The 16,432-nt window shown below is 35.6% G+C and overlaps 1 protein-coding gene across 2 annotated transcripts in view; it reads left to right on the top strand.

The window, feature by feature from the left end:
- Nucleotides 1-16,432, top strand: part of EPHA6 (EPH receptor A6) — a 563,177-nt gene that overhangs the window by 442,944 nt on the left and 103,801 nt on the right. For both annotated transcript variants that reach the window (XM_004675273.2, XM_012734527.1), the window contains exon 13: nt 1,730-1,791. In XM_004675273.2, coding sequence (XP_004675330.1) covers nt 1,730-1,791 — 62 coding nt within the window. The remainder of the gene's footprint in view (nt 1-1,729; nt 1,792-16,432) is intronic.

The following is a 16,432-nucleotide window of genomic DNA, read 5'->3' as shown; positions in this document are numbered from 1 at the left end:
TCTATGTAATAGAAATAACTGTATGTCTCAAAACAAGAGAAGGCATTGCTTACATGCCTTTTTGTCCAAAAAGACTGATATTCTTAAGAGGAAGGTAAATAGTTAAATGTCTTTTTAATTTTAATGTACCTTTTGAAACCTCAACACCCTCTGGTAGCAATGATCTGAATTGAAAATATCTGAAACTATGGCAGAAGAACTCAAGCAATTATTAGAGACCCTAACATTGTCCCTTGACAGCGAGACTCCATTATCATTTCAACTGGAATCTGAGTCTCAGTTTAATTATGGTTAAGTCTTAAAAGGATCTTTTATTTTGCCCTACTCTGCTAAACAAGTGTTTGCATCTGGATTCTATCTCCAAGCTCTCTGAAACCAAAGACAAAATAAAAGATTTCGTGACAGACTTTCAGATTTAAAACCTAATTCTTCTAGATTCTTGACTACAATAATAGAGTTCACTTCACCTCGTTTTTTTTCTGATAAAGTTCTTTATGTGGGTGAAATTAATGACTTTGAGGAACATTGTAGATCTCTACCAACGTGGAAACTTTTCGGGTTCTAATTGTGTGCATGATAAATTGGGAGCATTATTACTACATTTAACTTTTACCACATCTTTCTGTGAAATATACATTCCAATGTAAAAGCTAGCACTTGCAGATATTGCCCTAATTTGTTACAGTCACCCTTTCTGACCCTCAAAGTTCAGAGTTCATAAAAGAAACATGAATTACAGTAAGGGATCTATTATTTCTTTCCAGATCTTTATACTTGCAGGGAAAAATTCTGTGCATAGTGCAGATTGAATTGCTAAAAACTCCAATGAAAAGCAAGAAATATAGAAGTAAAAAGTAAATTCTTTATACATTTTTATTTCAGGTAAATATCATTTTCTTTCATCTGAAATGAGTTTATCTTTTAAACTTGGGCAATTGGGCAGAACAAATAGATTCTATTCTTTGAAACAAATCAAAGTTATTTATATTGAATATTCTACCTAATGAAGGTATACTGAGAAGTGTAATGACTGCAAATGGATATAATAAAAAAGAAAGAAATGTTCAGCTTCTGATTTTAGCTTCTGCACTAGACTAAGAAATCAGTTATTTTTCATGTACTGCCATCATTGTCTGTTGATCTAATCTATGTCCAATAGAGATGATCAAGAACTGTGACAAATCCCACCATCTTTGTAGCATTCATCAACCTACTGGAATGTTGGTACTTAAAATCCCTTAAAAGCAGACTATAACTGATGGCTTATAATTTCTTAAAGAATTTTGCCTTTTTCCTTTACCATTTCATTTGCTGATTCAGAAATCCCAATCTAGTTCACCCATAATCACTGTACTGCCATAAGTTTCATTGTACCAAACTGCCAAAGCAGCTACAGTAACTGCTTAAACTCTAATTTTTGCTTGGTTTCTTTTAAGGAAAAGCTAAGGGCAAAAAGAAAACATTCTAAACAAGTGATTGCAAGGCCTTAGAAAAAGAAATGCTTAATTTCTTTGTTATTCATATTGTAATTCATATGCCTTTATGAACTGAAAGGAAATAATGTTATAAAGAAATGGAGAGATGCCTATGGATAGAAGTACACTGAAAAATGACATCATTATTATTATCAAAATACAAATAATTTAGCTGCCACAGCTGGAAACCCCTAACTACAGCACATATTTCTGTAATGGCTCTAAGGCTATGTGTTCTCTTGCTCTTTTTGCAGGCAGACCAGTAATGATTGTGGTAGAATATATGGAAAATGGATCCCTAGACTCCTTTTTGCGGGTAAGGTCTTTTCTTATGGCATATCTGAGTTCTAGATTTAAGTCATGTATCGTAAATTAATTTTTTCATGTTACTTGTGTGTTTTCCATAAAAAAATAGCAGCATCTGTTTCTCCAAGGTGCATTCTCTGATACTGTGATAGGATAGACTTCACTAAGGAAGAGATTATGGTCATGTAATAATATAACTGACCTCTCCTATAAATCACTTACCATATTAATATGTAAATATATATTTGTGTACTTCAAATGACTATAAAATGATTAAATGAAACTCAGTTTCTTCACACAGACATTCATTTTCCTTTATCACATTTAACTATTTAGTATATGATACTCATTATGTCTAATGCTGAGCCTATTGTATTGCTCTAATGACTAGAGTTTATATTGGAAAACTGGTTTTATCAGCTTTATTCCTCTTAAATTCATTGCAAACAAAAGAAGAAAGAATAACACTCCAGCAGAAATTTGGTTTTGAACAAAAATATTTAAAATACTAATTTTCAAGAGACTTATTTTTAAAAGTATGATCTATATAAAAATAATTTGTTTTATATAGTGATAATTGCCTATTACTATATTGTTTAATATATATCTGTTTACAGGGTGTGGATATTTTTCTTATAAAATGGCTGCCTTTTTGCCACTTGGAATGTATTGTATTTTTCTTCTTTACTTTCATGGAAATAAATAGACTCAGACATTCCTTCTTACTTCAATTTTGTTTCCATGTTATTTGAACGAATGCTTTATGCAACTAACCTTTCTCTCTTGATCTCATTTTCATTTATATTTCTTGATTCCATGCCCTCTGCTTCCAACAGCTCTCAGTATTAGCAATGATGATATATTTACACAGTGACTGGATTTGATGTCCAGATTCAATGCCAGAAGCTGAATTCAGCAAAATTGTCAAGTTATTAAAGAGCAGCACTCCTTATACAATGCATACTCCCAACTAAGTATGTTTTTTAAGGCAAAATGAAATTCATAAGTGTTTGGGGGATATGACCTATTCTTTTCTGTAGCCATCCTCAAAAGGTTATTTTATAGCTTGTATTCATTTCTTCTGTAAATGTGCTAGATTATTTTAGTATAATTTATCAGGACCACCCATGGTACTTGCAATGTATATATACTTATGCCCTTCCATTATATTGACTCAAAAACTCATTTTCACCAGATACACATCAAAATGATTCATTATCTAATGGGAATTTATTTTTGGTATCAATGATATCCTAGAGCTAAATATAATGATAAATAATGCAGCACATTTTCAATCTGAATTGCTGCTGAAAATTGGAGCAAATGACTACTACAAGCAAACTAGAAGAGAAATTTTAGCTTCAGATGAACTTTACTCTGCTGAAACAAGACTTAAAATATTTTCCCCGTTATTTATTTTACTTTTTTCATATAACTTCTCCATCATTTCCTTTATTTTTAAAAATATATTTATTATGTCATCCTTCATTTTTATTCAATGTATGGTTTCCCTGTGAAATTCCCACCACCAATGCCCCGTGCACCATCACCCCTCGTGCTCGTCCCACCTCCGTCCTGGTCCTTCCCCTCCTCCTCCCCTACAGGATGTCTCTGATCTATAGTTGCCTGTTGATTTTTATTTTATCATAGTTACTTCCCCCCATTCCTCCTCTAAGTGAGACAATTTGATATTTTCCTTTTTCTTTCTGTAGAGACATAGCTTTTTGTTGTTGTTGTTGTTGTTTTATTTTAATAACATAGTAGTTTACCAGATCACTCATGTGCCATCACCATAGTCCAGTGCACTTCCCTCACCCCATCTGATCCCATTCCCCATTGGGACTTAAAGTATTTTAAAGAAAATATTAAAAATGAAGTTTTTCTCTATACATTCTGTTCTGTTTATGAAAGTGGTATATTTAGTATTTAAAATTTTAAAACTTATTATTTTTCAGCTCTTATGTTCTATGTGGGAAATATATCCTAAAACCTGAAAAAGAGAAAATGTTTGATTGATGGTGGCTTTTATTACATGTTCCTATGAGAAGCTTAATTAATATACCTTGTCTCATCTTGGCTTTGCCACCTTCCAGCTGTGTGACCTTATGATCTAGGGTAGTAACTACCATATCTGTACCTCTATTCATTTATATATATGGGGCTATTAAAAGTAGTTGCCACAGGCCCTCCCTGGTGGTGCAGCGGGTCAAAGCACAGCACTAAGAAGCTAAAGCCACTTCAGCATGAGTTCAATCCCTGCCCTGGAGGTGACCCACATGGCACAGCAGACCTCTCCTAATCCACCCCTGTGCCCCTCAGCAGTGTACTTTGTCAGTTGGCCTGTTCTGCTCCCCACTCTGTCTCTGGTGATGCCTTTCACTGCCCCTACCCCTCTGCCTTTCACTGCCCCTACCCCTCTACCAGCTCTGTATGCATAAATAAATAATACTTTAAAAAAATAGTAGTTACCACAAGCACTTGTTATCAGGATTAGTTGGCTTGATTATTATAAAGCTTATAGAATAATGTTTGACACATTTTAGTAGTAGAATGAAGATTCAAACTCCTGTCTTTGACTCAGAAAGCCATGTTCTCATGAGAACAGAGAATTACATCTTTTTATCAATTTTCTTATTAATAAGTTTACTTCCAGCCTTCCCTGATGGCACAGTGGGTTAAAGCACAGCACTAGGAAGCTATCCACAGTCACTGCAGCATGTTCAATCCCCAGCCAGGGAGGTAACCTACATAGCATGGCAGGCCTCTCCTGACCTCCCTATTGCTTCCCTCAGCAGTGTATTTCAGTCAGTATGCCTTCAGTCACTGCTCCCCACTCTGCCTTTGGTGAATACTCCTACCCCCCTACAGACCTCTGGCCTGTACCCCAGTTCTTGTATGCATAAATGAATGAATCCTTAAAAAAAAAGTTTATTTCTATCTCCCCCTTTGTTCTTAGACTTTCTATTAAAATCAATGTCACTGATTGGGGAGAAAACACATAAGGCCAACACTCCCTTTTATCCTGCTTTAATATTCTTACCCATCTTTGTAATCATATATCTTTTATCCCTGAAGCTCAAAGTGCTTTATAAACTTTATGTCAATAGCAGATATGCAACTTCACATGGCAAGCAAAAATATGTACAAAAATTCAAAAGCAGAGTCATTTTTCAAACTACTTTGAAATTTGATAATCGTGACATCTGCAAGCACAAAAAGGAGGCAGTGGCTAAGTGCTTTGTAGAGTAGGGGAGCCATCCCTGGCTCATTAATAGCATTCTGTGCCTACTGGAGGCAGAAAAGATTTCCCTTTGGTCTTCCACAAAGAGATTTGAAAATCTCTTCAATTTACTATTTTATATGAGCTATACTCAACAAAGTACAAAAATTACAGTATTGTGCCAGTGATGGTGGCTGATTTGCTTCAATATTGCACAGGATTCATGAATCTTACTCAGTTTGATATCCTTGTGGATGTACTTCCAAAAACATATTAAAAGGCGACAGTGTGATTAAGCGTGTATGCGTTTATGTGTGTTTGTGTATACATACATGTGGTGAAGGAACATGGGCAGATTTGTGTGCTTTTTATTTTGAAATAAAAGAATTCTCATTTAGCAAGTGAGTGCCAGTAACTGCTCAGTAGGTCAGATCTCACTGCTGTACAGATTTTCCTAACTTTTCCAAGGAGATGCAAGTACTGTAATGACCACAATCTCTACAGTCTCTCCCCAGCTATACAAGTGAATTTTGTAATTTTCATATTATTGTGTGTTACTTGCCTGGCAACTGCTAGTCACTAAACCTTTAGATAACAATGCTAATAAAAATTCAAATAAAAACATTTATAAAATGCTTTAAAACTTTAAAAGGTCCTATCAACCACAAAACGCACATTATAATTTTACTATTTTTAAAAAGGTTGGTATACTGAGAAGACTAATGTGATACAGGGAAATTATTAGACTCATAATTATTCAAGTAAAGAAATGAATCTGATGGCTTATTTGAAAACAGTTTCAGTTGAGATGAGATAACTGGTAAATTCTGTGATATATTTTTTAGTAGATTAAATAGGATTTGTTGGTGGATTGGATAACATATAGAAGCAAAAGAGAAGATTTTTTTTAAAGATTTATTTATTTTATTCATACAGAACTGGGGTACAGGCCAGAGATGCGGAGGATGAAAGGCTTCACCAGGGACAGAGTGGGGAGCAGAACAGGCAGATTGAGGAAGTACACTGCTGAGGGGAGCAGCGGGCGGGTCAGGAGAGGTCTGCCTCACCATGTGGTCACCTCCTGGGCAGGCAGGAATCGAACTCATGTGGAAGTGGCTTGAGCTTCTTAGTGCAGTGCTTTAACCCACTGCGCCACCAGGGAGGGCCGCAAAAGAGAAGATTTAAGAACCACTCTCACCCACAAACTAAGTTAATAATAGGCAGAAACTACAACCTCCAGTTATTGGACTGTAGAATTAAGTGGTTCATAGACCTAAAATTCCAAGAATAGTGTCTGGCACATAGTAAGAACTGCAAAATGTTTAACTGTTATTATAATACTCTATTTTAGAAGACATCACTATGATTTTTAATATGTTTTTTTCTTGCTTCCTGATCTGCTTTTTCAAATAGCTAAAAATAGGTTTAATTTTCACCATTTAAAAAATACAGATGTACCTCACAAAGATTAGAACTTAAATAATACATATAAATGTATATCAGCATTTTAAAAGCAATGCAAGTGATTTGAAGAGTTTCCTTAAACAAATGCAAAGCAAATATTAATTTAAAAAATTAAAGGGATCCTTTAAATATTTATGTACTCAAATTATAAATCTAGTAAAGATGGCATTTTACCTTATGCTAGTCATATATTAATAATGAGAGCTGTATTTTATTAGCACACTTTTCTTGTAAATTGTGTTGTGCAGAGTATATTTGTGCAGAAGGCTGGGAGTAAAATTAATCTCTATCACGGCCATTTTATATTCAACAGTAAGGAAGAAAAGAAGTTACATTTATTCACCAGTACCTGTTTATAAACCATAAAATTATAGTTGAATCGCACCCCCTTAATTACATTCTTTTCTGGAAACAATATGTGAAATTTCATTGAGATGGCTGTTATTATTTAGCACACCTGTGCCAGCTTAATGCCAGACTATTCCAGAACTTATGTGACATTAAGTATCCGAAAGTACAAAAGCATTGTACTTGGAATCAAGTATATGGATGGCTACACTTCTTGTTTTTCAATTAGGATCTAGATTGCCTGTTTATTTTGATTTTTACTTTATTGTAGTTTTATTTTAAGTCACACATTAAGTCAGAGACATTAAGTCAAAGACATTCTATAGGGGAAGAAAGGGAAAAAGAATCAGGACAGGAGTGGAAAGAGCAAAAGGGACTATGATGATGATGGAGAGGTGAATTGGTGGTGGGAATTTCACAGGGAAATCATACTTGTGAAAAAATTAAATGTACACATATGTGATTCACAAATACTATTTTAATTCCTCCAGATGACTTAGCTACTCTCGTATGAATGTGTAAGACCAAGTATTTTTAGTTTTTATTTTATTGTAGTAATAACATTTAACATAAGATCGGTTCTCTTAACAAATTCTTAACATACTACATTTGTGTTGATTATAGGTACAATAGGCACAATGTTGTATAGGCATAATGTTGTATAGCAGATTCTAATTTAATCTTCTTGCTTAACTAAAACCTTGTGCGAGTTGTTAAAACTCCCCATATCCCTCTCTCTACAACCACTGGCAACCTCCATCCACTTCACCTTTTGATTCTGTGATTTTTACCCAAATAAAAATTTTATGCTATTGGATGGAAAAAAAGGATGAAGATAGGCTGTCAGAACAGGTGAGGATTTCTGACCAGGGAACAATTAGGAACACAGAGTCAACCTCTCTATTGTTGCGGCTCCTTATAGCTTCTCATCTTATGAACCCATTGCCTTTGTGACACTATCTGATTTTCCCAAAAGGTTTGTAGTACAGAAGTTGGGGAACAAGAGGCTTACAGAGTGTTTGCTGTTTATTTACTCTGATATTTTGTAAACTACTTAGGAAGGTACATTTACTGCAAAGCTGTTTTATAGCTCAAGTACACATTTTGAATATAATCATTTTACAAGGCATCAGCTAACCCTCCTATTTCTGTCATTCTGTTTTGAAAGACTGGTGGCATTTCTAAGAATTTTCTCATGATTAATGAAGCAAAAAAAGGCTTCCAACATACCTTATGAACCAAACTTTCATTGCTTCATTTTGGAGCACATCTAATGATGTTTAATGAAACATTTTGTGAAGAATCTTTGGAAGCTGATTTATTTATTGTATATAACCAAGAAGTCACATAATACAATGAATTCTCTATACATGCTTAAATGAGTGGCATGCATTTTTTATTAATTCTACTTGAGAGTAGCAGCTTATCATCTACTAGAAGTAGTATAGTTTATCATGCACATTTAAGTTTCCAGGACATTGAATCATTACACTTGTCCTATCCAAAGGAATACAGCACATTTTTCAGTACGAAAGCTTGGGAACAATGATTTATATTGTGATCCACAGACCTTTGTTTGTCTATAAAGCTGGTTTGTTAGTGGCCTCAGGATCACTATGATTCTTCTCCAGTGAAGACCTAGAAAGAAATTTAACAAATCTATATCATATATTTACCTTATTTTTCTCTCCCTCCAGCAAAAATTTAAGAATCTGGTAGTCATGATAAGAGTCAAACCAGAGACTTCTCAGAGTGAAGCTGGCTGAAAGTATATTCAATATTTTTCATTAACTCGCATTTTTCTTGAAGCATTTCTTATAGTAAATCTAGTTTTCCATGAAAAATACTTCAAAAACATACCCAACTATTGACTAAGAGCTTTAAGTGCTTCACTTCATTAAGATAAATATAAATGAGCTTTGTAGACACTCCAGTGGCTACCTTTTGACTACCTACTTCATGCAGGGATTGACTACCGGCTGCACTCCCGGATTGAAAAGATGACCAAAATGAGATATGCTCATTGTCTAAACAGGATCATGTGCAGACCGTGGAAGACATAGATACATATGGTTTTAGCCAAGGTTTGTATGGCCAGGGTGATTTGAGAGTACTAAGGAAAGAAACTTGGTCCAGCTTTATTCTTCCACTCTCTTAACCAGTCCCTCCCAACTAATGCAGGTCCTCTTGGCTATGCCTGTGAAATGGATGGTAATCTAATTCAATTCATCGGTATGTCTCTCCTCTATTACTTTAATAGCTTCCAAGATGATCTCTTTCCTTCCATTCTCCATAGACAAGGCAGAGTTTATCACTACTCAATTCAATTTCTTCTCTAACATCTCATTACTTTTAGGATAAATTTAAAACTCTTTACCATGGCTTATAAGACACCACATGATTGTACCACAGCACCCTCTCCCAGCCTCATTGGATCACATTCCTCAACATTGTCAAAGCCCTTCCTGACCTAAGTCATTGTCATGCTGGAGACTCCATCATGTTATTTCCTTCCATATCCCTTTATAGTAGGTCCCTCATTAGAAGTGTCTCATTTATTTTCTACCTATTTATTTCCTATTTCCTTGCCTTCAGTTGAAAGTCAAAGCAAGAACCTTTCTAGTTTGCTTCCCACTTTGACTCTAGCAATGAGAGCAATGATTGGCCCATAGTAAGTGCTTAATGAGAGCTGTTTGAGTGAATGAACTTAGGGACTCGGTTGGACCTTTCTAGCTGAGATACTTACCATGAAAAACTCAAGAGACAAAAGACGAGACTTGCATTCCTCGTGCAGGCAACCATATAAATAAAGTATACCAGCTATAAAATAACATATTGTAGGGGCAAGTTGAACACAAAAAAATTAGAATCAAAATAAGGATGTGCCTAAAGGTAGAGGAAAGGTCAAGTCTATTATGTAGAAATGTATTACATTATCCTCTCACTAAGCATCATTGAAGGTCATTGAAAAAAAAATAATGGAGTAAAATTTGTATTTTCATATCATTTGACTGCATATTTTTAAAGATTATTTATGCATACAGAACTGGGGTACAGGCCAGAGGTACAGGGGTGGTGAGAGGATTCACCAGAGACAAAATGGGGAGAACAGGCCGGCTTACGAAGTACGCTGCTGAGGGGAGCAGTGGGCATGTGGATCACCTCTGGGGCAGGGATCAAACTCATGCTGACATAGCTTTAGTTTCTTAGTGCTGCGCCACCAGGGAGGGCTCCGAATGCATATTTTTAAAGTTGTTATAATAATATGACAACTCCAGGACAGCATAGCACTCAACTTTACAGTTGTCCTTACCTCAGGCTCAGTACTTGATATCAAGTGTACAATTACTAGATTACTAGGCTTAAGATTTCTGTGGGATAAAGCCTATAAGTTTAGACCTGAAAACCATTGCCAAGAGCTTGTAGTACTGTGAAGACAGTGTGACATACCAGTGACTACTTGGCTGTGGTGAACTGTTGTGCAGTAGGGTCTGAGACAGAGAATGTCTCTCAGAGCTGGAGCCTACAATTTTTGGAAATAGCAGGCATTGATATGTATAGCTTTCAGACGCCATGGTTCAGGCGGCGTACACTCTCTGTCACTTAGCATGGTTAAGCTCCATGCTTCTCAGCAGTCAGGCTGAGGAAGCAAATAAAGAAAAAAAAAAAAAAAGAATGACGACAAACTGAATTCCAGCTACTGAGCTCTGAAATGCAGTGTTTAAATATGCCACATTCACTCTCCTGCATTTAAGTCTGCCTTCCTGGGAAAAGCCATGTCATAAAAAAAAAAATCATAGTTTCATTTTGATTAATCTCTAGTAGGAAGCCCAAAGATATTAAATCTCTATACTCACATTTTTCTCCTACCCTCATAAACAATTCAATTCAATTTGGATTAATATTTATCAAGCTCTGACACAAGGTATGGCAGTGTAGTGGATGTTGTGATAGAAGTGCCACATAAAAGGGAGAAACCCCTGTCCTACCTAAGAAAACAGTATTTTTTTTCATACAGACAAGAATAATATAGCAGTAGCAACCACTGCACTATAAAATAATACCAAATGTTGCTTAATTCAGTCACTATTAATTATCCACCTTATTCAAGAAAGCCAACTAGTCCAAAACCACATGTGAGGCTCTGTTAACAAGGATTAGAAAGAGCAATATATAATTTTTTGAAAAGGAGAATTGGAGAATTTCATCTTTGCAAAGGAATAGATTTTTACTGTCCCTCATGTATAAATAATGGGGTTATGCTCTCATGTATGAATAAATGGGGCTAAGGAAGACTTAGATAAATAGATCCTCATTTGTTGGTTTATCTAGAGTGTTCTTTGCTTGTTTGCTATTGCTTTAATGTTCTCATAGATACTTTATACCTTGTTTTAGTAAGTCAAATTATGCTGCCCAAACTAGTCAGACTGGGCCATTATCTTTTTCAGACAACTTCAATTAATTTTGATACAGGCTATGGAAATAGTCTGCAAAAGTTCAGTTCCCAACTCCAGCTTTTACTAGGTTGTTACATCTCTTTGTCCTTCAGTTTGACCTTCTATCACCCAGTTGTTGCAAGGATTAAATGAGGTAATGCTTGTAAAGATCTTAATAACTGTGACTAGCTTGAAGTATTTAAGGAATGTTAGCTGTTTTTTGTTTGTTTGTTTTCCTCTAGAAGAATGTGTCAGCAATTGAGGTATAAATTCCCAAAGGAATATAAAACTCGCTTTGGAGCTTCTCTTTCATCAAGCTTACATTTTATAGAAAGCATATAAATGGATGGATGGATGGATGGATGGATGGATGGATGGATGGATGGATGGATGGATGGATGGATGGATGGAGCAGTGTTGTGATCAGTAAGAAATATAAAATCTTCATTCTCAATCCCAGACTCTTGACTACCAAAACCCTTGGAATTTAAGTGTCGACAGTGATAAAGTTGTCTTTTGTCATATGAATGAGGTGACTTTTGGGAAGCACCTAAGGATAGGGACCAATGCCAAGAGAATCAACCATGTGATTAAAGGTTTAGAAAGTCCAGCTCTACCCTTAGTTCTCCATGGAGGAGAGAGGAGCTGGAGATTGATTTCAATTATCAATGGCCAGTGATTTATTCACTCATGCCTTTCTCTGGATAGTGTCAAAATTGAGTCGAATTATCGGACTTCCTGCTCCTGCTCCACGCTACTGAGTTCTCCCCTCTCTTGGGCCACTGACTAGGCAGCAGACTTTCTCCACTGACCTCTTGGTTAATGAAGCATGAATTTCTTTAGTGCCCCTTTGGTAGCATCCATGCTGGTCCTTGATATCCACTAGATAACTTCACTCTAAACTCCAGACCCTCTGGGTGCAGCACCACTGTGGATTAACTTTTGTATTATTTTCCCTAGAGTAAAACATGCATTTATTCTGATGCCATCTCTAACTAAATCCCTGGTGTATGTATGATATCTCAGTAAAACTATAAGAATAACTTGAACAAAATATGAGTTAATTGAAGCCAAATCTATGCGTAATTATTCACCATAATCAACTGTGTTTAACCCAGTTTGAAATCTGGTTCAACTTTCAAAATCAGTTAGTATGTTAAATGACTAACAAAGGAAAATTACAAAATAATATCAATTGATGAAGAAAAAGCATTTATCAAAATCCAACAGAAATTCATGATCCAAACTCTCAGTACTAACTAAAAAGTAGGAGTACTTCCTAAACTTGATGAAGACTATCAACAAAAACCAATAGCTAACATCACACTTAATAGCAGGGAAGTTAAACTGGCCCAACTAATTTCAGAAACATTGCAAGAAGGTAGAATCTCACCATCCCATCATCATGCAGGAAAAGTACTAAAAAAAACAATGGATAAGAAAAGGAAATAAAAGTATATAAATAAAGAAGAAAGAAATAAAACTGTATTTAATCACATGTTAAGCTACCAGGAGCCTGAAAAAAAAAAAAAACTACTGGAAATAATGAGCAATGAAAAAGTGGAATTTGAAATAAAAAGCAGAATGCCATGTTCATTAATACTCAAAACAAGGAAACACTTAGGTGTAAATCTGATAGAAGATGCATAAGCTCTATGTGAGGAAAACTATAAAACCCTGATAAATGAATCCAGGAAGAACAAAATAAATGGACATATAGTCCATATTAATTAATAGGAAAGTTCAATATTAAAACATATCATTAGCTACTTGACACATTTACTTTCAATGAAATCTCAAAATCTCAGCAAGTTATCTTGTATGTATCAGCAAACTGATTCTAAAATTTATACAGATGGGTGATTTGATAATGTAGAAATACCTGTTTGGGTTATCCAAATACCATCTCAATTAAAATAAATAAAAAATAAAATTTCATGAAGAAATAAAAAAAATAATTAACAGAATGACCAACACAATGTTGATGGAGAAGAACAAAGTTAGGTCTGACACTTGCTAATTTCAAAACTTATTCTCAGACTATCGTTATCAGGACAGTGAGGCATTGTCAAGAAAGAGTACACAAGTAGATCAATGGGGAAAAATATGAAAACTATAACAAATATATTCACCTGGTCTTTGACAAAAGGGTAAAATCAATACTATGCAGCAAAAAATAATCCCGTCAATACTTGGTAATGGAACAACTGTACACACACTAAAAAAATCAACAAAGAACCTTCACAAAAATTAACAAAATATATCACAGATCTAACTGTAAAGTACACAGCTATAAAATTCCTGGGAGAAAAGGGCCCTCCCTGGTGGCGCAGGGGTTAAAGCACTGCACTAAGAAGCTTAAGTCACTTCTGCATGAGTTCGATCCCCACCTGCCCAGGAGGCGACCACATGGCATGGCAGACCTCCCCTGACCCCGCCCGCTGCTCCCCTCAGCAGTGTACTTCATCAATCTGCCTGTTCTGCTCCCCACTCTGTCTCTGGTGAATCCTCTCACCCTCCGCATCTCTGGCCTGTACCCCAGTTCTATACAAATGAATAAATAAATCTTAAAAAAAAAATTCCTGGGAGATGATGGAGAAAATTTAGGTGACCTGGGATATGACAATGACTTTATAGGTGTAACTCTACAGGCACAACCCATGAAAGAAATAATTGACAAATGGAACTTCATTAAAGGTAGACACTTTAAGCATAATCCCTTCCAGCTATGTCCATGTTGCTGCAGAAGGCATCAGTTTATCTTTTCTGAAATGAGCCAGAAAGAAAAAGAAAAATCCTGAATACTTGCACTCATTGTCGGAGCATAAGGGATCAGGAAAAATACTAACAATAATAATAATAAAGCAATTGTAATAAAGTAAAAATGAAAATCAGTGAACAGCTATAAGCCAGATACATTCTGTGGGGGCGGAGAGAGGAACAGGATGAAAACTAAGGTGGGAAGAGCACTTGGGACTATGATGATGGCACATGGGTGAATTGGTGGTGGGAAGTCCACGGGATTACAACTAAGATGAAAAAATGTACAAAATGAAGAATGATATAAAAAATATATTTTAATGGGCTCTCTCTGGTGGCTCAGTGGGTTGGTGCTGCACTACAAAGTCAAACCGTGGCCTCCTCAGTGCGAGTTCTATCCCCACTCTGGAGGTGATACTCAGGGTGCAGCAAACTGCTCCTGTCTCTCCCGCTGCTTCCCTCAGCAGTGTACTTTGTTGATCTGCCTGTTCTGCTCCCTACTCTGTCTCTAGTGAACTCTCTCACCATCCCTGCACCTCTGGTCTGTGGTCTGTACCCCATTCTGTATGCGTAAGTAAATAAAATCTAAATTAGTAAAGTAAGTTAAAAAAAAAGAACTTTTCACTTTATTGCATTTGAAAAAATTGGAATTTTTGCTCTATAATAAACAATGTCAAGAGAATAAAGACAAGGGATAAACTTGGAGATTGCAGAAAACACACCTGATAAAGGAGTTATCCAAAATATACAAACGACTCTTAAAACTCAAAGTAGGAAAAAAAACGTAAAGAGTGAGTCATACCTTAACAGACAGTTCACCAAAGAATATACACAGATGGCAGGTAGGACATATGTACAGATGTTCCGCATCTTACAGCAGTACAGAAATGCAACTTAAAATAACAAGATACTATAAGAGAATGCAAATGGTCTCTTTTTGGTCACTTTGGAAAACAATTAGGCAGTTTCATAGACAACTAAGTATATTCTTGCCATATGATCCAAGTATCATATTCCTTGTTATTTCCAAAAGGAGTTGTAAACCTATGTCCACACAGAAGCCTATACACAGAGGTTTCCAACAGCTTTATTTGTATTTGCCAAAACTGGGGAGCAACCGTGTTGTCCTTCAGTAGATGAATGGATACATGGACTGTGATATATTCAGAAAATGAAATAGTAATCTACACTAAAAAGTGGAAAATGTGGAGGAATCTGAAATACATGTTACTAAGTTAAAGAAGCCACTCTGAAAAGGCTACATGCTATATTACATTTTGTCTACTATATGTTCAAAGACAAAAGGATGGAGACAGTAAACCACCAGTGGTAGCTGGGGCAAGCAAGGGAGGTGATTAAATAGGTGGGGCCCAGGATTTCTAGGGCAGGGAAAGTATGACACTGATGGCAGGTGTGTCATTCATTTGCGCCAATGCATAGAATGTAAGGCACTGAGAATGAAACAGTGTAAGCCATGGACTTGGGATAATTATGGTGTGTCAGTGTGGGTTCATTGATGATAACAGATCTGCCACTCTAGTGGGGGTGCTGATAATGTGGAAAGCTAGATTTGTGTTGGGACGGAAGGTAATTGAATAATCTTTCTACCTTCTTAATTTTGCTGTGAACCAAATACTGCTCTAGAAAAAAGAAATCACTTGGTGCTTTGTGCCATCCTCAGACCAAAAAGGAAATTACATTTCATCCCGCTTTTAAGTAACTATTTCTATTTACAGTGTAGGAGTTTCTGTTGTTAATAGATTTTTAAGAAGAGGAAAATTTTCTGGCACTGAAATTATTTTAAAAACTATCTAACAGGTTTTATTAAATATTAGCTATTATTAAAACAAGCAAGGGCTTATAATTCTCACCACAATGCTTAGATTATTCTATTTGTATTTCAACTTTAAGGAAATGGAGGTACTCTGATTTCAGAGGATCCAGTAACATTTTCTAGTTAGAAATTTCCTAGTTCAGAAATTCTGCATTGACAAGAACTATGATATCAGGCAACTTAATGTTCTAATAAAAGTCATCTCTTGAAATTTAGTGTATTCCTTCCCAGCTAAAATATATATATAGATATATCTACATATGTATGTAGATATATCTATATATATATTTATACACATATATATGTATATGCATACATATATATATATACACACACACAAACATATATATGTATATATAGATGCTTTCATATTCTACTCAAGCTGAGGTTCCTAATAGAGGAGATATAGGTAGAGCACATGATAGAAGAGGCAGATTCCATCTAATAGTGCACACTGTCTAGGAAGATGAATTGGAAACATAAAGAGCTAATAATACCAAAGATTGTCTTTGCTAGGTTATCTTTTATACATTAATTATACAGAAGAGCCTGCTCTAATGGATACTCTTTTTCTGTAGCATTTTTTTTT

This window comes from Condylura cristata, unplaced genomic scaffold (assembly GCF_000260355.1).
Source record: "Condylura cristata isolate star-nosed mole 26May11 unplaced genomic scaffold, ConCri1.0 scaffold00003, whole genome shotgun sequence".
Lineage (NCBI taxonomy): Eukaryota > Metazoa > Chordata > Mammalia > Eulipotyphla > Talpidae > Condylura > Condylura cristata.
This window is presented reverse-complemented; position numbering and strand designations above follow the sequence as displayed.